This window comes from Poecilia mexicana, unplaced genomic scaffold (genome assembly GCF_051168715.1).
Source record: "Poecilia mexicana isolate PSO_F unplaced genomic scaffold, ASM5116871v1 scaffold_9, whole genome shotgun sequence".
NCBI classification, from domain to species: Eukaryota; Metazoa; Chordata; class Actinopteri; order Cyprinodontiformes; family Poeciliidae; genus Poecilia; species Poecilia mexicana.
The window spans coordinates 24167307-24193076 of record NW_028263378.1 but is presented as its reverse complement, the minus strand read 5'-3'; the positions used below and the strand labels follow the sequence as shown (position 1 = coordinate 24193076).

The window sequence follows — 25770 nt, the reverse complement described above, 5'->3', positions numbered from 1 at the left end:
ATTGCTAATAAACTTCAAACTTACTGAAAACATTTTTTTTTCCTCCCAGTATGTTTAATATTCAAGAAGGCCATATTGCATTTTGAAGTTGAGCTCAGTGAGAAGCATCTGGCTTTATACTAAAACCTTGAATTTCCAGATTATTACTTAAAAAGAAAAGCATAAACCTAAATGTTTACACACTACTCTTCTTCCTCAAGAAACCACCTTTTATGGTGTGGTCTGCCAGAGCAGCACCTTATCAACAGATGAGACGAAACGGTGGGATAAGCTGATCAGGAAGGTACGCTCTGTCCTGGGTTGTCCCTTTGGTCCACAAGATGATATAGTAAAAAATGTGGACAGCACATTCAGTGACAGGCTGATGTATACTAAATGAAAAGTAGAACAGTATTGCAAATCTTTCCTCTTGTCGCTGCAAAATCAGCACTGCTCCAAACAAACCAGATAATTATGTGCTGTTCTCACAGCTCTTGTGAGCTATCTGTCAATACTACAGTACTTTGGAAATACAGTATTTTTTGCTGTGATGGTACTTATTACAAAAACTTTCATATGAATATATAAATATAGCCCTAAAATGTCTTACAGTTTTGCTGTCTTGTTCCTCTTAATTGTTTATGAGAACCCCACCTTTTTTAACCAGTAAGCTTACAGCTCGTAATTTTCTCTTACAGTCTCTTATTCTCAATTTATGTTTTTATATTTTTACCTTCGTGTAATTGTTTTTATTCACACAAAGATGAATAATAATAATAATAATAATAATAATAATAATAATAATAATAATAATAATAATAATAATAATAATAATAATAATAATAATAATAATAATAAGTGCTTCAAAGTGTCTTAAGGTGATGCTTAGCTATTGTTATCCCCACATGTATGAAACTCCTCCCTAAAAACAAGAGTTTTGACTTGTCTTTGCTCAGTGGGTCCGACGGGGGGCGGGCAGCTGAGAATAGACAGTGTTCCTGTCCTTGAGATATGACAGCCCGGGGGTTTACCCATCTGTATTCCCGGGACGGTCAAAGGCTTCAGCGCGTCTTTCTGGCACCATGTTGGGGGTTATCGTCAGAGCTGCGGTGAGTGTCTTGTATTTATTTCGTTGAACCAGACGCAGGAGGTTTGTTGTTGTTTACGGGCTGCATGAGGCAGTGGAGGAGGAGAGGAGAGGAGGGGTGGGGCGCTACAGGACAACAACACCGGGACAGTGACAGGTCCGAAGGAACCGAGAGGAATATTCATTAATCTCCCCCTTCACGTCTTCAAATGCACCAAAGTTATCATTGTACATTTTAATATAGGTGCAGTTTTTGACAACGTTTGTGTTGCGTAAGGTTAGCTTAATATTTCCGATAGCATTGCTTAACGAGATGCGTATGCTGATAAAATGTCAACTTCGGCGACATGAAAGCCGCAGGTTGTGCCAGTGAACGGCGCTTCTTTAACATATTCAGTGCTTCACATCATTCCCTGTAACAGGTGGTGTATAAAACTAATGACATTGCCGCACTTAGCTGTCACAAAAATATTATTTTGAAAGGGTTAACCGGAAGTTCTATCTTCTATCTTATTCCCACGACCTTGATAGAGGTGACACACATCTGTACATATGAAATGATAGACAGCCTCCCACTTCATCGTCATTTCCGTTTACAGCCATACATTAAAGCTGGTAGCCAGACTTAAAAAAAAGAAAAAAAGAAATCAATGAAACTCACTTCAGTTCACTGTGGAACAGCTGAGTACTTTTTATATTTGTTGAGCTATTTTGTTCTAAATTGTCATTAAATAAAGCTCCCTTAAACAATAGTTGCCCCCAATGGCAATCACACAAGGCAACTAATCCGATTTCATTTGAAAGAGTGCATTCATATTTTTTTCTTTCTTGTTTTCCATCCCTTTGACAGTTGCATGTTTTTAATTAAATGCTTCCTTCAGAGATGTTCACTTCTAATCTCTACGGACGCACAGAATCCTCTGGGCCTTCAGTGGGAAAGCTGCATGGATTTCAGGGAAAATGTACTGAAAACATATTGAAGTAATTTGTGAAGAGGACCAGTGCAGACTGGAAAGGCCAGATGATCAAAGATCATCAGTAATTATTTTCAGAAATGTGTTTCTTTTTTCCTTTACTAAAAACCACATTGGTAGTCGATCTGTTCTATTAAAATAAGTCCCAGTATTTACAGTAAAACTGCCGCCATAACCACTGCAGATGCCAAGATTACTTGCCAGAAAGAGTGACTAATAATAAACCCGATCCTAGAAGCCAGTCGCACAGTCGATTCATCTGCAGACCAGCCTTCACTTGCAAATCACAAAACTACGTAGGGAACTACGTGCAAAAAAAACAACAAAAAAAAAACAATCTTACTTCATACATGGGGAATATGCATTGTAGCAAAAATATATAAGAACATAAAAAGGATTATAAACAGATTCGACTCACCAACATTTGCTTCTGCAGCCACAGCTGTATGCATCATGGCCTGGGAGGGTCAAACTCTGGCTCAAACAAAAAAAAAATAGCTGAACCTTTTCCAACTCAAATGATTCAGGATCAAGGTTTGACTCTGTCAAAAGCTGCATGTGTTTTGTGCCGATCAGCCCAACCCTTGTGGCTCTTGTGATGTCATCAATACGCACAAAGTAGAAGGTGATTCCTTTTTTCTTTTTAAGTGTGATTTTTAAAAACATTCTCAAAATCAATTAATTCTGAGGAAAAATAATACTTCATCAGCAACTGTTTGTATTGTCATTGAACATTTGGTTACTTGTCTTTGACTTTCAATCTAAGATTTATTTTGTACCTGGTGACGAGCATGGACCTTATGAACATGGCACCCGCGTGTTAACATGTGTGGCACAGATGGATTTCATGCTTTCATGCATGTTTGTTTTAGCAACCATCCCGTCGCAGTTCAGCAGTGTCAACCTTCTATTTATAGGATGGCAGAGCACAACCCCGCTGCTCCCAACAAACAGTGGAACAGCTCCAATTATTTGTCTCGGTGTCCCTTTTCACATGCTCAGTCATCTATCACTGAACTATTTGCCTTTATGAATATTCAAATTGTTATCCACAAATTTGAGTCAAGTTTCTGTTTCAGAGAGGTGTTCTCACACAAACATGTTCACGCCGTGGATCTTTATAGCCTGTTATACTTTACTTGACCGGATTACCGCGTTTCTTTCGTACAAACGGAGTAGGATATTTATTATGATTTCTCACTGAATATATAAACAAAGTCTCTTCCTGTCTTGCAGCTGCGTCCAGGCATTGCAAACCCATGCCGTTTACTCAGAGCGGTAAAGCAGATATCAGAGAGGTCCTTTGTTCATCAGGAAGGTTTGCCCAAGCTACCTGTTCCGCCTCTGAAGCAGACGTGTGAGCGCTACCTGGCCGCCTTGGAGCCCATCGTCAGCGAGGAAGAGCTGGAACACACTCGCGTTCTAATACAGGAGTTCCTGAAGGGCGGAGTAGGAGAACGGCTCCAGAAGGGGCTCGAGAGACGTGCTAGAAAGACGGATAACTGGGTAGATATTTGGCTCTGTCTGCCTTCGGTTTATGTGATTGGGCTCCATTATGGTAGATATATGTGAGAACTGTGCTGTGCCTTTGTATTTACCCCCTGCCTGAGTCCATTCTTCTAGAAGATGTTTCCACTAGTTTTGCACATCTAGTGACTAAAACTTCAGACCAGTCCTTTGGAAAGTAGTTTCAGCTCAGTCAAGTTGGATGGAGAGCTTCTGTGGCCATCGACTGTCAAGTCTTGCCACAGATTCTCAATTGGATTTAGGCCTGGGCTTTGAGTAGACCACTGTCACACTTGAATTTGTTTCAGTCTAAGGCTAGAAAGTAAGTCCAATGTGTGGCCTCAGGGTTATTTGCTATTTGAATTTTTTTGCAGCATTGTCATTTAAGAATGATACAAATTTGACCTGCCGCCACAGGTATTTATTGAGTCTTTTAATTTTTCATTAGGGCTAACCGATTACAGACAGATTCACATCGTCTTACGAGGGAAAAGGTTAGCTGCAGCGACACAAGGTACTTGTGTTTAACAAAACTTGGATAAGTGCTGCAAGCATTTTTAAAGAAAAAGTCTCACTTGTGATATTTTAGGAATAGAAAAAAAGAAAATCAGTGGGGTCCAAAATAATTTGGAAACTAGAGGTCTTTTTTTTTATTATGGTAAACAAGCTTTAAAAATTTTTGATCTGCAGATATTTACCAGACATTTTCTATGTTCCCTGTCGAGGCTTGTGGCAAACTGCAGACAAGAATTTACATAATTTTTTGTTTTTTTTTACGTTGGCTTTCATATTCTTTGAATCCGTCCATTCAAACGTGTGACATGCTCTCTGACTGTGGATGTGCGTTTAGCTGTCAGAATGGTGGATGCAGTCGACATATCTGGACTGTCGCATGCCTGTGGCCGTCTACACGAGCACTGGAGTCGCTCTGCCTCGAATGCACTTCGAAGACCGCCAAGGGCAGATGAGGTGAGCAACCAGGAAGAACGTCTTCCCTTGTTGAACCAGTGGCGAAAACTAAAACGCCGTCGCAAAACAACCGCACGGCTCTCTGTGTTTCCAACTTCAGCACACCTTCAGTGTGATACTCTGAGGTATAACGATCGTTTAAGTGTCGGGCTGTGAGAGAAACCTGTATAACTACAGTATGCTTACAGTGTAAACAAGGTGGTATTAAGTTGGAAGATTAAAGCTGACACTCGCAGAGTCTTTCCCCTTTCGTGCTGGCTATTTAAAGCCTGCTAGCTGCTCAGCTGTTTTTAGCTGCTGTGACATATGGGATGTGTTGTGAATGTGGAGGCCAGAGTTTGCTCTGGGGCTGCAACTGGCGATTATTTCATAGAGGACATTATTCTGTCAATTATTCTGACGATTAATCGATTAATCGGATAAAATAATTGGCATATTCTGCAGATTTATCATTTAACCACTTACGCCTTTTTAATACAACATCAGAAGTATGCGAAAACATGCAGTGAACAAAAAAATTTAAATCCATTTTTAAATAAGAAAATGAATATTTTGCATTCCTTTAGTGAATGCTTGATTATTTGCAGCAAAGGATGCATCTGCAGCTAAAAAATAAGCCTTGTAACATCAACATATGAAAAGCTCAGGACTTTCTGCTTGACTTAACATCAACACAGGTCTGATCTGTTGACTCTGTTTTGGATCAATCGATTAATAACTTTATGCAGAAAGTACTTAGGAGGTAGGAGATGTCTTTTTTTTTTTTACAAATTTGAACCGAGTGAAGCTAAAACTACGTCACTTGAGAAGTTCTAGGTGAACATATTGACAAAGTTGTTTTTCTTAATCTTAAATGGAAAATGCATATAGTTTTTGTACAGTTTTGGCCTAATTTCTGCTCTGAGCTATTTGTTCTTTCAGCAAAGGGCCTTTTTTTTTAGAATCTGCATAGGCAGTATACTCAGTTACTAAGTATGCATCTGTTCAATTACTAAATCAGTTATTGCAAGAATTAATTCATCACAATTCATCCGATTAATCGTCTCAGCCTTAGTTTGCTTATCATCTTTCCAACAACAATATTAATCTCTGAAATGTATAAGATTGATTTAAGTGTTTGGCAGTGGTTGCTATGGACGTGTTTTGTAGCCACTCCTGTGAAGAGCAGCTTTGATTTTCTTCTCTGCAGGTTTGCTGCCAAACTCATTGCAGGGGTTTTGGACTTTAAAAGAATGGTCGACACGTGAGTCTGCCTGAAATTACTTCAGACATTGTTGCTGTGCGACAGGAAGATCTCGGTTTGGTCCTTGATCTTGGTTTAACAGTGTTAAACTGTTAATTTAACACTGTGTTGTGCTGCAGAGAAACTCTGCCTGTCCAGTATTTGAATGGAAAGCCTCTGTGCATGGACCAGTATTACCAGATCCTGTCCACATGCCGTATTCCCGGACCAAAGAGAGACACGGTGGTGCATTACTCTGCAGGGACGACACCTCCTAGCCACGTTACCGTGGTCCACAACTTTCAGGTACCGTGCAGCCAAGTGTTTGCATAGTCTTTAACATTGCAACCTCATAATAATTTCGAAGTTGGGAGAGAAAATCTTGACCCGTGTTAAAGCTAACTGAAGTTTTCTCCTCTAGTTTTTTGTCTTAGATGTTTATAACAGTGACGGCACACCGCTGACAGTAGATCAGCTCACCATGCAGCTGGAGAAGATCTGGAACTCTTCTTTGCAAACTAATAAAGAACCAATTGGCATCCTGACGTCACAGCACCGCAACACCTGGGGAAAAGCTTACAACAACCTAATAAAGGGTGAGGAGGACGTGGAGAAAATAGCATGAGAAACATTCCAGTTTATTTTTGTTTTTGAACGTTGCTCTGAGAAAATATTTAATGTGAACTCCTTCTGCTCTTATTTACCCTCAGACAGGACAAATAAGGAGTCGGTCCGTGCCATCCAGAAGAGCATATTTACAGTTTGTTTGGACGCTCCGATGCTCCGAGTGTCAGATGAGATGTATCTGAGCCGCGTGGCAGCCCAGATGCTCCACGGAGGAGGGACACGGTGGAACAGTGGCAACCGCTGGTTTGATAAAACGCTGCAGGTGAGTTTGACAAGGAATTAAAGGCTAAAACAATGAACAGCGCTCTGGCATTGGTTGAGAACTTCCACGTATTCCTCCGCAGTTTATTATCGGTGAGGACGGCACGTGTGGGCTGGTCTACGAGCATGCGCCTGCCGAGGGTCCGCCCATCGTGTTTCTCATCGACTACGTTGTTAAATACATGTGCGTCTCTTTCGGTCTTTGGACGACCGCTTTCCCCTGTTTCTGATTGAGCTCGGATTGATCTGTTTTTACGTTTGTCGACAGGCAGAGACCTGAAATGGTTCGCTCTCCTATGGTTCCTCTGCCCATGCCTCAGAAGCTACGTTTCAACATCACGCCGGAGATCAAGAGAGACATAGAAAAAGCCAAACAGAATATGAACATGTGCGTACGCTGTTAACAGATATGCTTGTGTTCAGTGTTTGGTTGCATTTTCTTTACTTTTTACTGTTTGTTTTTTTTTTTTTTTTTTTTTTAATTTTTAAATTTTATTTTTTTCAGAATGGTGCAGGACTTGGACGTGAAGGTGCTCACATTTTCTCATTTTGGAAGAAATTTGCCAAAGCAGCATGAGCTGAGTCCAGATGCGTTTGTGCAAATGGCTCTACAGCTGGCTTACTTTAGGTACGAAATCTCTCTTTAGTAAACAAACAAACAAACAAACAAACAAACAAAAAATGCTCTGGAAAATAAGTGTAACATATAAAAATAAAATGCATATCTCTGTGTTGACTTTATATTTTAGGATGTATGATCTTTGCTGTCCTACTTATGAGAGCGCAACACTGAGAATGTTCAAATACGGACGCACGGAAGCAATCCGATCCACCACTGTGGATTCACTTAAGTTTGTTCAGGCAATGCAAGACCCATCGAAGCAGGTAAGGACAGAGCAGGGGTTTTTTTTATCCTGCGCCTTGCAGAAGCATTTTGTTTCATCACAACCATAAGCTTCGGTGTTTTTAGTGGAATGTTATGCGGTAGAGCAACACAAAGTACAGATGTGAAGATTTTTTTTATTACAAATCTGAAAAGTGTGGCATGCATATGCTTTTTTTCACCACCTTTTTGCACAAATAGAGTCTGAAACAAATTAGTGTTTAATTGTGAAGTGGATGGAAACTGTTTTGAAAAAAAAAATCTGAATAGTGAGGCAAAAATACTTTGCTTTTAAAATGGTTAAATCAATGCAGATTAGATGGAGGGCGTATTTAAACATTTATTTTCAATCTTTGTCACAGACCCTAACTGGGAGTTAGGTCTGGACACTAACTGGGCCATTCTATCACAGGAATGTGCTTTGATATAACCCCGTCCATTGTGTTTCTGTCAGCCTCTATCAGGGTTTCTTCTGGGATTGCCCTACATTTTGGTCCATTCATCTTCACATGAACTCCAGTTTATTTCCTTTTACCTGATGAGGAAAGGCAGTCCCAATGTTTTAAGGTTTGCATGGGGGTCTAAGGCTCATGTGCAGGGTTGGTTTTTCAATACACGTCGCATTTTGTAGGCAAAAACACATTAAATGTTTGTCTGCTTACCATCGGACGCTCTTCCACTTGTTTGCTGTGGGCCCTTCATTATTTGTGGCTGGACTTCCTATGTCTGTCTTTCTCTGCCTTTTTCTTCACAATCTTTCCACAAAGCCCAGATTTGTGGAGTCTGCAACTACCATATTTTCCAGACTATAAGTCACAGATTTCTTTTCATAATTTGGCCGCTCCTGCGAGTGTCATTTTTTTTGACAGTTTTCTGCAGCTCCTCCAGCTGCCACTGGCCTGTCGGCTTCTTCTCCGATCAATATTGTCCGTCTGTGCCGTCAAATTGCACGCAGAAAGACTCTATTTACTTGTTTATGCGATTGTGCTACTGGAACGTCGTTTGGAATATAAGACTTTGTGTTGTGCTATCACATAAAACCCCAATAAAAAAAAACGTTGAGGGGGGGTCGTGGTTTTGATGTGACAAAATGTGAAAAATTCAGGGTATATGAAGAATATTAAGGGACAATAAATATTCTATCTTTGAGAGGTGAGATGCTTTACTGAGCAGAAAATGTTCCCAACAGAACAAGGAGAGGTTTGCTCTGTTGCAGAAGGCAGTTCAAGCTCACAAGGAAAACACGCACAATGTGAGATCTGCTGTTTTATTTTATTTAGTTGATGATTTTCAGCTTCCTATTAGTTTTATCACCACACATTACCCATTTTTTTTTTTTTTTTTAGGCAATCCATGGACAGGCTATCGACAGACATCTACTTGGGCTGAAAATTCAGAGTATTGAAGATTTGACCTCTATGCCTGAGATATTCATGGACACTTCTTATGCAGTAGCTCATCATTTTAACCTCTATACTAGCCAGGTATGCGAAAAAACCAAAACAACAACAAACAAAGAACCCAACAGCCTATTATTACCGAAAAGAATGATTGTTTACACTCCGATTTATTTATTTGCGCGTTTGCTCTCTCGCGTCTCTGCGTCCAGGTTGGCTCCAAGACAGACTGCGTGATGTGTTTCGGTCCGATGGTGCCAGATGGCTACGGGGTGTGTTACAATCCCATGGATGAGCATATCAACATCGCGATCACGGCCTTCAACAGCTGTGAGGACACGAACGCTGCCAACTTCGCCCAGGCTGTAAAGGAAGCGCTGTTGGACATGAGAGCTCTCCTCACAGAAACAGCCGCGGCCAGACAGTGATCCCACACATGAGCCCGCTTGTGTACGAAGCTGAAACTGAATCGAGTCCTTGCCAGCGTTGTTGGCGGAACGCCGACGCTGCGCAACGGAGGACTAAGAGGAAACCTGTTACCAAAGGGTTTGTGGAAAACAAACTGAAAATGCACTGCCTTCAAATGGAGAAACGGTCAATGGTAGATGTGTATTTTAAGATATTGTGCGAGCGATTGTAGTTGAGCAAAGATTTTTTTTTTTTCTCTTACCAGTTCCTGGTGAATCTTAACAGATCCAGGGCGTTTTGGTTTGTATGTTTATTTCAGGTGAAAAATCAAGAAGCATATATTTTAGCTATGTAAATTAAATGAAAAAGGATTTTTCTATGAAATAGAATAAATGATAGTGGTACTGTATACGAAAAAGAAAGATACTACACATATAATATATTCTTTATGGTTTATGTCGTGGATCAAAGATGCACAAAGGAGTATTCGGCTCTGAAGGTTCCTTTGGAATTCAGGTAGTCGCCATGAAATTCAACCTCAGCCATATTTCCAGAGGAGTGCCACAGGAACAGCTGCTGGCCGTTAAACACGTTGGTCTTTAAGGCATCCATGTCTCGGATCTGAGCAAGAAACACAATAAAAACATGGTTTTTATTCTTCATCCAAATTCCACGCGTCTTAAAAACAAAGCTTGTTTTGTACCATGATATATGTGGACTGGGCGCCGGTGGTGTTGAATGGTAACGCTATGTGGAGCGCCTGGATCCTGATCTTCACCGAGGGAGGGGCGTTGATGAGCACTCGGCAGGTGTGGCTGGTGTTGGACGTAACCGGATTCTCAAAAATGCCGCTGGGGGAAAATAGCTGAATGTCGCAATCTGCGAGGTAAGAAGGAGGAAGAGTTTACTTATTGTCTGTTGAGAAAAAGATCACATGCGTTCAAATGCAGTTCTGTCTGTGAGAAGTTAGAGATGATATTTTGTCAGGACATTTGCAGCAGCATATTCCTCTCTGTTGTACTGTTGAGGCTGGAATAATACTTTATTGTGGAAATCCCCAGGATGAACTCCCTCCACAGCAACTAGTAAAGCCATGAATATAAACCAGTCATACAGAGGTCACTTTACAGTTCTTCTAATCATTTTTATTTAAACAATTAGGGAGTATTTCCCTCTCAGGATGTTTTAGAACTCCTTAAAGTACTTCTTTATTTCAAATATTACATTTCACTGAAATGAATTTATCTTAAATTCCATTATTCAGTACCGATAAAAGATGCCAAATTATGACATTTTTAAAGAAACAACACAACATATCTTTTAAATATTGTTATATAAAACTGAAAATAATTTTAAGATAGTAAAAAAAAAAAAGCAGGGAACAGTCAAAAAGAATCATCAACTCTTTTATGCCTGAATTATGATCCTTTGTGTCAGGATTTTTTTCCAATTTTTTTTATTTTCTTAAGGCATAAAAAATGGTAGGAAAAAATTTGTAAAAAAAAAAAAAAAAAAGAAAGAAATATTATTTTTCGGTGATCAATTGTAATTTTCTCCAAATACAAAGTTATTTGAAAAATACATCAGTAGTATTGTTCTTTAGGGGTTATCTGATGTCGCAATATTTTTTTTTTTTTACCTGCAAGAGTTGTCTACAGTAGAAGGAGAGACCGGGTCGGTCGGCATGCTTTTTGACTGTCGGCCATATTGGATTCAACAAAAATAATTGCTTGCATTTGCAGCTGATGGCCAGTAGTTGATGGTGTATTTTATGATGCATTAATGTCCCACTGCAGTGACCACTATGCATGAAAGGGTTACAATTATTTTGTGCTAAAGCTGTGAATAACTGATCCTTGGAATGTCGCACTGAACAAGTTACCAGCCCAACACGCACACACACACTCATAACTAAGGGCGACCTAGAGAGATCAGTTAACCTTACAAGTCATTACTGTGGGAGAAATCCTGAGTACCTGGAGAAAACATCCAAAGTCCATGACAGCAGAACCCAGGCTGGGATTTGAACCTACAAAGGCAACAGAGCCCACTGTTTCACACTGTGCAACCAAGATATGTCCCGATACAGTAAAAAAAAGGAAAAGAAAAAAAAGGTAGTTCATCCATTTCTTGTTTATAGTCAGGCATTAAAGTGAACAGTTGCAAAACCGTTTAGCTCTGCAGAGATGCATAGCTGTGTATCATCACCTTAGCTATAAAAACAAATGTTGGGCGTAACGTGTGATATTAAACTGGTTATTAAATAAGTTGCCTTACCCTGATGGTGACTCCTTTTCGTATTCTTCTTCGATCTGTAGGTAAACACAACCCCATTTCCAGGAGTGACCACACTTTGCCGGACAAGCAGGACATTGGTTCTGGTGGTCAGCTCACTGCCTGCTGCCTGCACACACTTCCTCACGAAAGCCAGACGATCGAAAAACGCCACGTATTCCCCTGTACAACACACACACACATGCACGCACACACACACACACAGGGTTACGTATATCCTTGTGTCTGCAACAGACTTTCAAAATTATTTGACGGTTGAATCGGAGCTTACTTTTTCTGCAATCCAAAGAGCTGGATACGAGTGTGATGCTGATGATCTCGTCGAGGGGCCGACCAATCGACACTGTGCATCTGCTCGGCGCATTGTGCAAATCCACAGTGCCCGATTCCTCCAGCAGTAGCCGTCCACATGCATCTCAAAAAGCACATGCACTGTGATGATAATCATGCTCTATCTTTATCTGCTGACACGCTGCGATAAACGACGGAGCACTCACTAGGCTTAGGCGTTGGAGTGGCTGTGGTAGTCTCTTTGACGGCCATGGTCTCTGTCGGCCTCGGAGGAAGGCTGCCCATGCGGCGCCGTGGCGCATCTTTATGAACCGGAGGAGGAGATGGAAGAGGCTTTTCTGTGGAGTTTGCTTTCAGGGTTTGAGTGGTCTTGTTCAAGGCCACGTCTCTGCAGCTGCCCGTGTCGCAGCCTCTGATTGTGATCGGTTTGGGCATGTGCATGCAAAACAGAGGGCTGAGAGGCTCAGGCTTAGGGGGGCCCATACAGGACACAGCTCGGGACTGGATACCGTATCCACAGGATGCTGAGCACTGAAGAGCACATGGCACAGCGTAAGCTGGATTATGCACACCAGATTGTTTAGAGCAGAGGTCCGCAACCTCTGCAATCCATGGTTCCAGAGCCTCAAGTTGCAGACCCCCTGGTTTAGCAGTGTTCAAATGAAGAGTTGGTGTAAGGTTTAAATAATATACTCTGGGAAGGAACGCTCTCAGATAAGACACGCATACCCCCGCTAAATCTGAACTGAATCCTGCATTCACATCAATCTGAACTAATCTTCACATCCCATCCCGTCACATGTACCTGGCTCCATGGTTTCACCTCCCACTTGAAGGTGCACGCTTGCACCAGGCAAGGCACAGTGGTGGCAGGTTTGACAGCTGCACGGCAGCCGTCCTCTGGCACCACGCTCTCCTTCCCGTGGACAAACTGGACACAGGACACATTCCTCTGAGCTACACCCAGGTCACAGGACACGGAGCAGGGCGATGTCCTAAATACCTTCCACCTGGATGAGTGACGTTGATGGTGAGATGACTTTTGCCCCGTTTTTTTTGTTTTGAAAAAACCAACAGATCTCAGACTGCTTGTGTGAAATTCACCTTACAGGGCAGCTGTGAGTATTACATGAAACCACTGCTGTTGGTTTGGGAAAGCCGCTGCAGTTGTAATCCTCCAACACCTCCTCCTCCTCTCCATCTGCCTCTCTAGCACAGTACAGCACTCTCTTGGCTACCCCTCCTCCACACGTTACGGTGCAGACTCCTTGCTTAGAGCGCCACCTGGTTGTTTGAGGAAAAAGGAGCATTTGTAAAGTCGTGTTTTTTCAGGAGTATCCACACTGCTTAAACCTGTTCAGAGTTAACTTTTGAAAGCATTTTGTTTTTAGTTAGGATATTAGAATGAAAAAGGAGCTGGGCACCTTTGAATTGTTTACTTAGAGCAAATTTTGAAAGCTTTGTTTTATTTTCCTTCCTTTTTTATATGATTGCAAATCAAAGCAGCGCTGTTAATGCTACAAACAAAATGCAAGTAGTTGTTAAATTAAAAGTTTCTCACATTGGAGGGCAGGGAGAAAAACCACACATCTCAGTGTGCGGCTCCGGTTTGCTGGAGGAGTCACAGTGGAAGTCAGGGACCCCCAGTCTGGTCTGGTGATCCACACAAGAAAACCAAACCTGTAGGGTTCCTTTCACGCATGAGCATTGGGCCTTGAGTTACTACACCGAAGGAGAAGGTTCTGAAGTGACTGCTGCTTGACAGCTCTCAGCTTACCATTCCCACAGCTCCTAGAACACTGGCTGACTACGGGGCTCCAGACATACACAGGAGCCTGTCTGGAGCGTGGAAGCAGGCCAGACTTTAAACTGGGCTGCTCCTGGTCAAGACAAACAATGTTTAGGCGTTAAATTAGGTAATTAAACTCAAAAATTCAATGCCTTCTTGACGTTACCTCCCCCTTAGAGTCCCACCCGATGGGGCAGACGTCCACCACACATGGCACCGAATCTGGAGGTCTGAACTGATTTAAGCAAAAGCTGTGGTCCACCTCGACATCTAAGCCGCCTTCTTGCCGGACGCAAGACACGCTGCGTTCTGCTTCCCCCGGTCCACACACAGCAGAGCAGTTCCCCGGCTCTGAGACAGACCATCTGAAGATAAAGTGTTTCAGATTGCACCAAAGGAGCAGGAAAATATATATATGTATTTTAACAAAGTCTTCTATATTCTGTGATCACTGGAGCAAATGATTGTATCTGCAAAACAAATACATTAAAGGTCACATAATCATTGATAAATCACAGGTTACACCTGGCAGGGCAGTGGTGCAGGTTACATTTTTCCACAGGGTGGGGAGCGGTATCAGCGGAGCACTGTGAATCGGGAACCTTTACCACGATATGTTCACGCTTTTGAACACATCGCACGTGACGCACCCGAAATCCGCCGCCACAGGAGGCACTGCAGACCCCGAAATTTCCTGCATCCCACCTGCAAAACAGTAAATTATTCATGTGTAGTCATTCGGGCCGTGCGTACCTGCAAAGGGAGGACGAGAAGGAAAAAAAAAAAGAAAAACGGAGCTGAGAGTAAAGCTAACCTGGGGGGACAGGAGGGAAGCTGACAGGTTGTGTGTAGTACTGTGGGTGGAGGAGGGGCTTTACAGTAGTGTGGCTTCAAAAGCTCGTTGGTGTCTTCATCTACGCAGACATGCTCATTCCTCTGTATACCTAGGGAAGAATAAAAAAAACCTTGGGAGGATGCATTATTTCATCACATGTGTACCATTTATTACACACATTTGTCATTAGATACTTCTACTTATTTATTTACCCAATCCACAAGTGACAGAGCAGGGTGTTGCTAACGGAGCCCATTTGCCTCTGGGCGAGCTGTCTGCCAGAGACTTGTTTCTTGGCACATAAAACTGAAAGCTGATGTTTGGATTTGTTTTTTCACCATATTCCTTTCCATATTTGCGATAGACCTGAAATAGAAAGTAATTACAAACATTAGATGCCTAATCTCAAAAATGGACAATGTACTTCAGACAAGCACTCCTTTCTTTGTAGGTACAAAGGCCTCCTTCGCACTGATTTTGGACAGTTTTTTAATATAAAAATCCTCCAACTCGTGGATGGACTCTGCACAGTCCTGACAGAGACGTCCTCTGGGATGCATTAACAACACACCGTCCTGCGTCCTGTTACGCATGGCGGAGCGTGAAATTTAACTCAACTGGTATGAGTGTGCAAAAAAAACAAACAAAAAAAAAACATTTGTAATGGTTATAGGTTGTACAGTTAATTATTGTGGTGATAACAGATCTGAGGTGCTCAGATCTGTTATCACCACAATAATCATTTGCTCCAGTGATCACAGTCTGGTGCAGCAGAAGTAGCTCATCCGTAACATGTGGCTCACACACGTACCTGTGTGGGTTGATCATCAGCAAATTCAAAGGAGGAGCGGCCATCTTGGCCTTATGCCAATGAAACCTCAATACACCTACACTGGGCTGGCAACTCTCCACCTAATTTAATAAAAAGCTACCAGAAGCACTCCCCCCCCCCTGTTTCTCAGGCTATAAACAAAATGACCTCAGTAAGCAGCTGAAACAAACAATTTGTGAACAAATACTCTGCCATAATCAAAGATTGGTGTACCTGAATCTAAATGTGTGTTTTTAGACACGTTGTAGACTGTCACATACACCCTCAGTTGGGCCACTAAATACATATCATGTACTGTGTACTTTCCAATGACGTAATAACTGTTATAGTTAAAGTAAAGCCTGGTGGCCCGCCAGGCTTATAATACACTTTGGGAAACCCTGCATTTCTAAATTGTGCATCCAAGGAAGTCGGGAGTCTGGAGGCGGCAATTGACTGAAAGCGTTTTTACAATTGTTAAAAAACAAATATAATTTGTATTCTGTTAGCAAAGGTTGTTTTGTACTAAAACTACTGTTTAGTACTAATAGCGCAGTAGCACCATGATTATGGTCAAGGTGTTACTGTTCCTCATCCGCTGAAGCCTTCTTGGATTTAGTGTGAAATAAAATTTTTTGTGTAATTTGAGAAATTCCACCCTTTTTCCTGACCTGTATGGTTATCTCCTGCTTCAGAGGTCCAGGTAGTACCACCTCTTCCATCTCAGGTAAAAGGTCAGGAGTCAGGTGAAGGCGATACTCTACGTGGTCGTCATCTAGTGGTGAGGGATGGGTGGTGTTCAGAGCCATGGTACCCGATCCAGACACGATGTATTGATCCCCGACCAGCACAGCTGCAGACATAGGACAACCTCACATGCTCTACATTCACCAAATACGCTGTTGTTGAAAATTCACTCTAATAAAGTGACTCCACCCACCTAAATGAGTGAAGACAGGCGCTCTGTTGACAATATGGACCTGAGTTGCATTCACCGGCAGAGTGAGAAACGTGTTGTAGTCTTTACGTGAAAAGAGGAAAGAGAAATTAGCTCAGTTACCTGTGTTACAAGGTCAAGAAAGGCAAGTAGATATCTAGTCATTTGGTACCTTTGGCACCACCGCCGCTGTACGAGTCGGATGTCAAAATGCAGGTGGACCCATCTCCACCACACACCCCGCACACATCCCACGCCTTCCCAGAGTGCAGCACGCCATCGCAGCCAAACACCTGATCGCAGAGTCAAAAGCAAGTGTAAAAACGTACGAAAAGGAAACCGACTTGACTCTCTTGACACGTTTATTCTTTTCACCTGGCATCTCCCTCGAAGACAAGCAGCTGTTGCGCCGTAAGGAGTTGAGACGTCTGATATGCAGCGAGTCCCATCTGCAAAATGAGACCCACGGCTCACTATGAAGCTCTCTCCATCTGACTGACACATGTATCTGCACTGCTCGTCCCCTGATTGTCACCAAATTGAAAGAGAAATATGAGATACTGATTTTCTCTGTTTTAAAAAAAAGAAGAAGTAGAAAACATGTTAGAAATGTTTAGATTACCATCACCTTTGACAAAGCCAACAGCAGGGATCCATTTGTAGAAGGAGGCAGTGTTGGGAAGCAAGTATAAGGGCTGGGGGTCTGTTTGGGAACACTGCTCTGCCATGAAGTCCAACTGGGTCCGCTCGCAAGGCTAAAGCAACATGAGTGGAAGGAATTCTTTTACATCTTGCTCTGCGCTATAGAGCAGCTGTCAAACTACAAAAATCTTACACAGGGTCAAAGATTGCAGCCTTCTTGTAGGCAGCCACGATGGAATGGTCTTGTTTAAATGATGTATTCACACTCAAATGTTTAGAGCTTCATGGAGAATGAAGGTCTAAGCTTTTGCGAGGCCCAGTGTAAACAAAACCAGAGAGAACTCACCAGTTGGTTACAAAGTTCAGCCTCGATATCTGGGCCGTCACAGTCATTCCCTCCAAAAGCAGGTCTGAAAACACGTCACACACACTTCTTTAAGACGAAGCTCTGTCGAGCAGACACTAATGCTTGCGTGACAGTTGCCACCTGGGGTTGTTGCATTCCCTCGTACGGAGCACGACCCCTCCGCCACATGTCCGGGAGCAGGAGGAAAACCCAGACCAGCTGGACCAGGAGCCGTTGACTACGACAGAGACGCCAAAGTCATCTGGGGACACACAGCGTCCCTTCAGACACCACTAGAAGACAGAATGAACAATGTGCTTGTGTTTACTCCTCGACTCTGGGATGACTGCGGCAGCATTTCTCCATGAACACATAGAGAGCGTTACCTGATTGGGTGCGCACTCTGTTCCATCCAGCAGTGGAACCAGGAGGCGTTTACAGGAGCCGATGTCTTCGGGTTTAACATGACAGGACAGAGCACGGCAAGGCGGCTGTTGGAAAATTTAGACGATAATTGTAAACATGAATCAACACGTACAGTGGAATTGCATGCATACTTCCATGAAGTTGGGGGGTGCCACCTAGTGATCCAGAGCTAATATTACAGGCGGCGTACCAGGTCAGGATTGGAGAAAGAGCAGGCTCTGGCAGCGCTGCCAAAGGCTATGCGACACTGGTCGTCAACTCCGTAATACAGCCCGGGCTTCCAGTCCTGCAGGGAGCCTCTCAATGCGGGGAAATCCTTCACACATTCAGCTCTCCCTTCACTGCGAATATTAAATAGATTATTGTCTAATTTCCCCAATACATAGAGTGAAAATATTCATGTATATGGTCTGGTTTTTAGGGGGTTTATTAAGAGACCTTCCTTGCACACACATCCCACGGAAGTTAAACATGTGAGGCGTCTTTCTGATTATAGAGAGATACATGATCGTATGAACGATAGCAAGAGCCAACTTTAGTTGCTGTGTTGACATTTTAGTGTTTTTGGAGATTCCTTTTACCATCTTGGGAGGTGCTCACAGTGCATGCTAGCTCGGATGGCGAGACCTGCTGGGAATGTTGGAAGTTTTTTTTTTGTTTAAGGCCATCCGTGAATTATTTTTAATGTAGAGGAAAATCTGACTTGAAGGTTGCTTACCATAGTCTTAATTACAATCTTTTGCTTAAGGCCTCAGACAGCTCTTACAAACTAACCACTTCCACTCCAATAGCTCCAATAACTGACCAAACTCAAAATTTCAAAAGGACAAAAATAATAATAATAATAAAATGAAAACGTTTAACTTGTAGAAGAAATTCCCTTTTGGCATCACTGAGGTCTGTGTGATTGTTGGCCCACCTGAAGAAGGTGAGAAGCTGCTGTCTGCTGCAGGGGGACCAGGTGAGATCCACGCTGTTGTAGCCTCCGTCCGAGGCCATCATGAAGCCGCTCCGACTGCAGCCGTTCGCCGATCCGTCGTGGTCGATTCCGAAGCTAAACGCCAGGCAATGGCGTTGAAAATTGCAGAAGTAACCTTAGTGCAGAACGAATCCAGCATGATGACTGGTGGCATTTAAAGCCGTCGTATAATTGCCGTCTATTAATCGTCTCTTAGATCAGTACTACACCTGCTCTCCGAGTGATAAAAATGGATTATGAAGGATTAAGAGCCCTTAAAGACCCTGCCTTAAAGCTGTTCGCTCTCATTCTAATTCAATTTTATTGCGTCATTAAAAATTTAGCGGCCCTTTTGTCGTTTTATTTGAATAATGATCTGAAAATATTTCAATCATTTGGGCACTTGACTTTATGTCCTACTTATGCTTTTAGCAACACAAGAGTTATAGTTTTACATGAATTATTAAGGAGCAAGTGGGGAGGCTGGACACTTTCTCCGTGACTCATGCCAAATTCTGCTGGCTCAGATATCAAAAAAAGAATAATACTTTCAAGCAACTATAAATTAGAGAATAATCTAAATGGAGGCGGCTGTAAAACCCCAGATTATGAGGCTGACTGCAGACTGACGGATGGCTCGGTGTTGTACCTGTGGCCGACTTCGTGAGCGATGGTGATGCCCAGGTCGAATCCCGTGTCCTCTGTGATCACACAGCTCCAGTCGCTGGAGCAGACCCCTCCCAGCTGTGTCACCCCCCTGACCTGCCTGTTCCCGTCGGGGAGCTCCAGGTCATACCTGATGGTCACGACATATTTAGATGGTGGCCTTATTTGTACGGGAGTAAGACGCAGTGCCGTGCCAAAGTAATCCCACCCACATTTTGCCATGTTTCAACCACAAACTTGAATGTGCACTATCTATTCAGATTTGATCTCAGAGACCGAAGCAAGGTAGCACATAAACATGAAGCCAGAGGAAAGTAAGATTTTTAAAAGAAAATGAAAAGCGCATTCATATAATTCATCCTCATTTACTCTTAATACCACTAAATGAAATCCACATCTGCTCTCCCTGTGTGGAGGACAGCTTCTGATTCACCACGTAATTTGCTTACTGAGCTGATTCTCCTTCAGAAGTCACCAGCTTATTAAGTCCAACCACAAGCAAATTATTAGGTATGACACACAACTGTTCTGTGAAGGTCACTGCTACTGTTGAGGGAACATTACTGAACTAACATCATCAGAAAGTCCAAGGAACACGTCAGACAGGACGTATGATGCTGTGGGCTGGCCTTTTTTTCAGCTGTGGAAGCTAAGTAAAAAAATCAATCCTTGGATAAAACTTTATAGAACTGTTGCTGTGGTAAAGATCAACCTTTTACCTTTTACCTCTGCGATAACCCTAAACATGCAGCCAGAGCTACACTGAGCTGGAATGAATTCAAAGCATATTTGTGTGTTGTTTGCATTGGTCGATTTCATGAAATCCCAGTAAAATACGTTCAGATTTGTGGTTTCAAAGTTACAAAATGTGGCAATAGTCAAGGGACTTGGATGAACTTTAAATGCCAGGGAATGCATCCATGCCTTGTTATATACAGCAGGAGGTCAGCGTGTAGCGGGTCTGAGTCATTGGAGGGGTTGATCCTTCTGCCCCAGTCGCACACACTCCTCAGAGACGAGGTGATGTTGGTGGACATCTGGATCTCTGGCTGGAAGATTATCCACAGCAAAAATATGAGTTAGAGCATCGCTGTAAAAATGTATCTACGCGTTTAGAGTCATTTTAAGTCGTAGTGGTGTTTTTATGAATGCTTTATCACCTTTACACTATAAAACTGAGTTAAACTTCTCATAGAGCGTAATTTCCCTTTTGAGGATCACATGATGTTTCTCCAACCTCTTACCTCTGGCTCCGACAGGATGATCATGCGAACCAGGTGAACCCTCATGTTGGCTCCCAGGGTCATGTCTCTCAACAGCTCAGAGGCCTGATCAGAATTTACATTATTGATCAGATCGTTATACCTTCTGCTGCTCAGAGTGTGATTACGCTGTTGCCCTGCAGAGCCTATCACTGGAACGTTTCAGGATAAACTGTACAACTTCAAAACATATTCCCCCTCCCCTCTCTAATATACTTCTTCATTATTTATTGATCACTCCTTATTGCAGCCTAACCGTATGTTTGACCTACATTTCCATCCGCAGTTTCTAAAATCACTCTGAGAGGAATTCTTCGACTGTAGGCCTATGTGCGTAGACTCACGATATTGAGGTTGGTAAGGATGTATCGTTCCGTGTCCTGCTTGTGGACCTGCTGGACATCTGGCCCCACGACCACCAGCAGCTCCAGATGCGCGATGTCAGGAATCAGAGTTGAGCGACGCAAACGGTCACTTACTATGAACCAAAGGGAAAACACTTTGTTGAGACGGACAACAAGGAACAGCTTTTTGGGCACAGCCGTTGCTCCGAAACAGTTACTGAGACTGCATGCAATGAGGCAGATAAATGACCATTTTAACTGTGTCCTTAGGTACCTGTGGTGTCTGCAGAGGAATCTAAAGCGGAGACTTTGTCCTGTGGCTTTTGTGAGGGAGAAACAGCATCAGTTTAAAATCAAAAGAACATTTTTAGTGTATTTATACCATTTCAACAGCCTTAAAATCCCAAGCCTCTATCCAAGTCATCATAGAACATGAAAAAGCAACTCAAAGTGTATAATTTTGATGTAAAAGTAAATTCTCTTTGCCTATTCTTTAAAATTATTCAAACTCATTAAGATTGGATGGAGAGCATAAATGTTTCAGTACTCTTACCACATACTGATTTAGGGGTGTCAAAGTAAATACGACTACACAAATTTTAGTGCAGCACCTGATTTTTCAAATTGTGTTCTGGGGAAAACGTCGTAAAACAACGTGTCCCATCTTCATTTTACTTCACCCCAATTCAGTATTTCTATTTTAAAAGGCTCCCTTTAGTAAGACGCGATTCCTCAGAAAAAAAGTTCAGTTTTTCCCAGTTTAAAGTTGGAAGAGTTCAATACACTTTGTCAGAGCTCAGTGAGAAGCAGAATCATCTGCCGCAGAGCTCCAGCTCGCCTGCAGCTTTCCACCTACCTCATCCCGAGGAGATCCCATTAGAGAGCTGAAGCCAGGCAGTAGGAGCAGAAGACAGACCGCAGTCATAATAAACATTTTTTCCCCTCCTTTTTTCTGTGTGTCTACCTGCTCTGCTGTGACGCTCAGACTATATCTATATATCTATCTATCTATATATATCTATATATATATATGTTCCCTCCTGCTCATGTGGGACTGAGTCTAGCCATTAGTGTTTATGTAAACAGTAGGGACAAAGTTGATGTGTGTCATACGTCATTTCCTGATTCCCCCCGCCCCCCAGATTTGGGATCAAAAGGGCATCTCTTATTGGATTTGTGAAATGACTAATAAGTGTAAAATCTGGCCTTGCTTCAGAGTAATGAAACTGCGTAAATGTTAAAATTAAAGGAAAGGCATCATGTATTAGAAATATTTCTGATGGAAATCAAATGGAACCACTGAGAAGTGGCTCCATTTGCTTTATCAAGAATATGCTTTATGATAAAGCTTTATTAAGCTATATGCTTTATTAAGAAACCAAAAGTCACTTTCAGATTCTCCCATATTTATGTTCAGGCTGCGTTAACTACCAGATTAACCCCTCCTGCTGTCGCAAATATCCCAGGGTGTCACTGACTTTCTCAGCCTCTAGAGGGCAGACTCGATCCTTTACCGGAACACGAATGAAGAGGAATGCAGTTCTCTCCACAGCAATGTAAAAAGAGTGGCATCCCTGAAACTCGTCGAAGACATAAAGCCAAAGCTAAGCTGCATATTAGGAGGGAAGTGAATTCTCAGTGTATTTGTATTTGTATTTTAAAATGCTCCATTTATACAATGGAAAACTGTAAAACCAAAAAAATTAGGACATCACTGACAAAAGTTGTTTTTGTTTTTTTTTTCCTTTGAAGTTAAAAAAAAAAAACCTCAGTCATCTTGCTAAATTTGATACATCTGGACATTAGTTTTAATAGCTCCATGCATAAATTTCCACCCCAGATATGTGACAACGAGGCTATAAAGTGTTTTCACTCTCCTCTCCAAGTATTTCTTCAGCTCTGCTCAGCGCCCCTCTTTCCTGAAGGGCTGTAGTTTATCTCAGCAACTCTGGGACCCAAAAGCCCATCTGCTGTTGTTCTGCCTGTTGTCAGTCTGGATTAACAGCTGGCTGGCGCGGACGCAACGCCGGCATCGGCGCTCAGCTGAAACCTCGGTGCTGGATCTGTCAAGCACAAGACTGTGATAAATGCCGCTCTATCTTTCACGCCCATCTCTGTTCCCTCAGAGGGGAGCAAGGGATTTTATATTTATGAAGTCCTAAATTATACATAACTAGCCATATGGGATACTGAAGCGGGCACAAGCAGATGATGCCTCAGGAAAATGTTGTTTGGTTGCAGTTTTTGGATAAAGGGGAGGAAGCTGTTCATTTGTCAAGAAGTTTAGCGCAGGAAGCTAAGCATCCGTATCAGTTTTGCTAGAATTCCATTGCAGAGTTCCCCATTTTAATGTAAAAACAAGACTTATGAGAGTGCATCTAATTATGAAGCTTGACCTCTTGTCTCAGATTTGGAGATGCACTCATTTGGAGTGGATGTCATTTTGTGCATTAAAGGACTGCCGTTTAAATCCTGCTCTTTGTCATCATCTCCATCTGTTGCTTCAGCTGTGTTCTACGTACACTGTACTATTGTTATTTTGTCACATTGGCAGAGCTCTTTTTGGAAAGCTGAGCTGAATTTCACTTGTCACACCCAAGCCTGTTTACTTCCAAACTGGTATTGAGAAATTATTTCTGAAAACAGGAGACGGGCTAGGAGATGCCAAAAGCAACGTCATGCCTATATCTAAAGAAATTCAGACACAGTTAAGAAATACAGTTCATATATAGAAAGAGCTCAAGGTTCTTTTAAGGACTTTAGGATCAGGTTGGTATAAGTAGCATTTTAACTCTTACTAAATAATTATCAAGTGTTGATTTTTAACTTTTGTTTGATGAAATGACACATAAAGTATGTCACAAAAACAAACAAAAAATCTATTTGGCAAATATGTTTTCACAGCACTGAACGTTTAATTCATTCATTCTTTAAGACCATACCAGTCTAGCTTCGAATAGGCACATATCACTATTGGGTGCTGCCACCCATGATTTACGTGACATGGCTGCCGTCTTAGATAAGAAGCAGAAACGTACCGAAAAAAATAGGACTTTTTACACAGATGTCCACTCATATTTCTTACTAGAGTTCTTATGTTTAGGACTAGATAAAATATTTCCTTTTGTATGATAACTACAGCATATAGCTCGCTGATAGATTCTGATCAATCTTCTTTTCACTCAGATTCTCTGGGAGTTTCCAGGGTTCTGCCCTTAAACCATTAATGTTTATCATTTATATTAACCATATTATCTCTTCATTAACCAGTTTTTTGCTTCCAGTTTTATGTTGATGGAAAAAAAAAATCCTTATTGATGTTTAGATTTCTCTCATTACACCATTCTAGACTTCATCTAAAAGAGCTACCTAAGTCTTAACTAGGTTTGAACTCTTCTAGACTTTTCATGTGTTAAATTTATGTTCTTTGCAGATTATGAGAGCCAAGAAACCTTGTCAGTTCACAACGCTGAAATTGAGAAACTGAAAAAAACGATATCTGAAAACATCTGGTTTGATGAAAAGTTGAAGCTTAAAACCCAATGACTCTGGATCATTCTCATGGACTTCAGCTGTTATCCTTGTTCTGTTTTTTATTTTGTTTTAATTGCATTTCTTGTGGGATTTGCTTTGTCTTCACAGTGCCAAATAGTTTTATTTTAATGAATGGACCTCAGCACCAATATAAATAAGGGCTTCCCCTCAATGGGTTTCCCAAGGATTAAATAATAATAAATGGCAGACTGTGGCTGTATTTATTTATAAAAAGTAAAAAAAATAAAAAAAAGTTAATTATAGAAGCTGGAAGTCTAGCTGGTGATTTAAAAGCCGGATGTGTGCAAAGAACGAATTGCCTTGGCTTGATTGTGCTTCTTTTTTTTTTTTTATCTTTCAAAGCTATCAATTGCTGCCACAACCAAAAGGCCTTGGCTAAATCTAGCACTCCATTCATGTCTGACTCATCGCATTTTCTTTTCCAAGTTAGGTGCATGACTATTTATAAAACTGCCAAAGTGATGGATCAGATGTTGAATAAAACTTATAGCGAGGCGTAAAAAAGCAAACAAAAAAACAATAAAATGGCCTTATAGCATCTGTTTTCCAAATATCTTTTGCTCGATCATTGTGTCATTTGCTTATGCACAGGTGTCTCACTCTTCAAGATGCAGTGCACTGAAATTTTGTCAAACCCAGCACTGTTCCTGCCCTCCTGCTGACGGAAGTTCTCACTGCTTTCCATGCTTCTCTCTTTGCTGAGTTAAGATGAATACTGTGTTGGTCCTCCTATGAGATGATAACTTTCCAGGGCGTAATGTAACACTGAGGGAGCCGAAGCTCACCAGTACAACAACGTACAAAGATACGTTCCACTTTTAGGCTTTCTTCCAGGAGACACTCCAGCTGTATTAGCATATGTCACCATGTTACAGTGATGCAAAAAAAAAAAAAAGTTGAAAGAGAATTTAATGACGCCCCACTGCTGATGAGTTAATGATCGTAGTGTGTGTGTATGCTGTCTTATAAATGGACGATTATGCAGTCACTGCGCAGAATCCTTTCAAGGGAAGTGCTTCTGTAATGCCTGGAAGAAACAACAAGAAAGAAAAAACAAGCGGCAACAGTTAACAGTATTTGTTGCTTTAATAGGCCCGCATTAGATCTCGCTTCTGTTTAAATGTAAATGAATAATCAAAGAGTGGGAGTCACATGTAACGCTGACATATTTCGGTCCGCAAGTGTAGGTCTCCAGAAGCAACGATTCAGAAATGAGCGTGGGATGACCTAAATGTGCTGCATGTTCTCTTGAGCTCTCTATCAGTGACACAGCCACAAAACAAAAAGGAATGTAAATTGG

General features: G+C 41.9%; 2 protein-coding genes across 2 annotated transcripts; one reads left to right on the top strand and one right to left on the bottom strand.

The window, feature by feature from the left end:
* The first annotated feature begins 932 nt into the window (after positions 1-932).
* LOC106917657 (carnitine O-acetyltransferase) lies at positions 933-9975 on the top strand. The gene is made up of 14 exons (XM_014986799.2): positions 933-1088; positions 3277-3546; positions 4397-4515; positions 5705-5758; positions 5878-6043; positions 6159-6333; positions 6448-6626; positions 6709-6809; positions 6894-7013; positions 7131-7253; positions 7375-7510; positions 8698-8760; positions 8855-8992; positions 9118-9975. Exons 1-14 carry the CDS (start codon positions 1062-1064, stop codon positions 9331-9333), a joined length of 1887 nt encoding a protein of 628 aa, XP_014842285.1. The 5' UTR covers positions 933-1061; the 3' UTR covers positions 9334-9975.
* On the bottom strand, positions 9754-22018 carry adamts13 (ADAM metallopeptidase with thrombospondin type 1 motif, 13). The gene is made up of 29 exons (XM_014986798.2): positions 21772-22018; positions 21190-21235; positions 20916-21049; positions 20554-20637; positions 20234-20358; positions 19293-19439; positions 18605-18739; positions 17876-18026; positions 17646-17750; positions 17401-17552; positions 17260-17323; positions 16900-17026; positions 16647-16795; positions 16444-16564; positions 16275-16355; positions 16006-16187; positions 14736-14889; positions 14503-14632; positions 14214-14393; positions 13855-14053; positions 13677-13779; positions 13461-13590; positions 13004-13183; positions 12705-12909; positions 12106-12430; positions 11880-12023; positions 11591-11770; positions 10017-10192; positions 9754-9934 (listed from the first exon to the last, which is right to left on the bottom strand). Exons 1-29 carry the CDS (start codon positions 21847-21849, stop codon positions 9779-9781), a joined length of 4143 nt encoding a protein of 1380 aa, XP_014842284.2. The 5' UTR covers positions 21850-22018; the 3' UTR covers positions 9754-9778.
* Positions 22019-25770: the final 3752 nt, after the last annotated feature.

Bases quoted from the DNA above. Each gene is read 5' to 3' on its own strand.
- adamts13 (XM_014986798.2), bottom strand. From the start codon at position 21,849: ATGTTTATTATGACTGCGGTCTGTCTTCTGCTCCTACTGCCTGGCTTC. The intron at 19,440-20,233 runs GCATGGATGCAT...CGTGACCATCAG, and splicing joins CTCCTGCTGTATATAACAAG to GTATGACCTGGAGCTCCCCG. The intron at 17,027-17,259 runs GTGAGTTCTCTC...ATGTTGCTTTAG, and splicing joins CTGAACTTTGTAACCAACTG to CCTTGCGAGCGGACCCAGTT.
- LOC106917657 (XM_014986799.2), top strand. From the start codon at position 1,062: ATGTTGGGGGTTATCGTCAGAGCTGCG. The intron at 6,810-6,893 runs GTGCGTCTCTTT...GTTTGTCGACAG, and splicing joins GACTACGTTGTTAAATACAT to GCAGAGACCTGAAATGGTTC. The intron at 8,761-8,854 runs GTGAGATCTGCT...TTTTTTTTTTAG, and splicing joins ACAAGGAAAACACGCACAAT to GCAATCCATGGACAGGCTAT.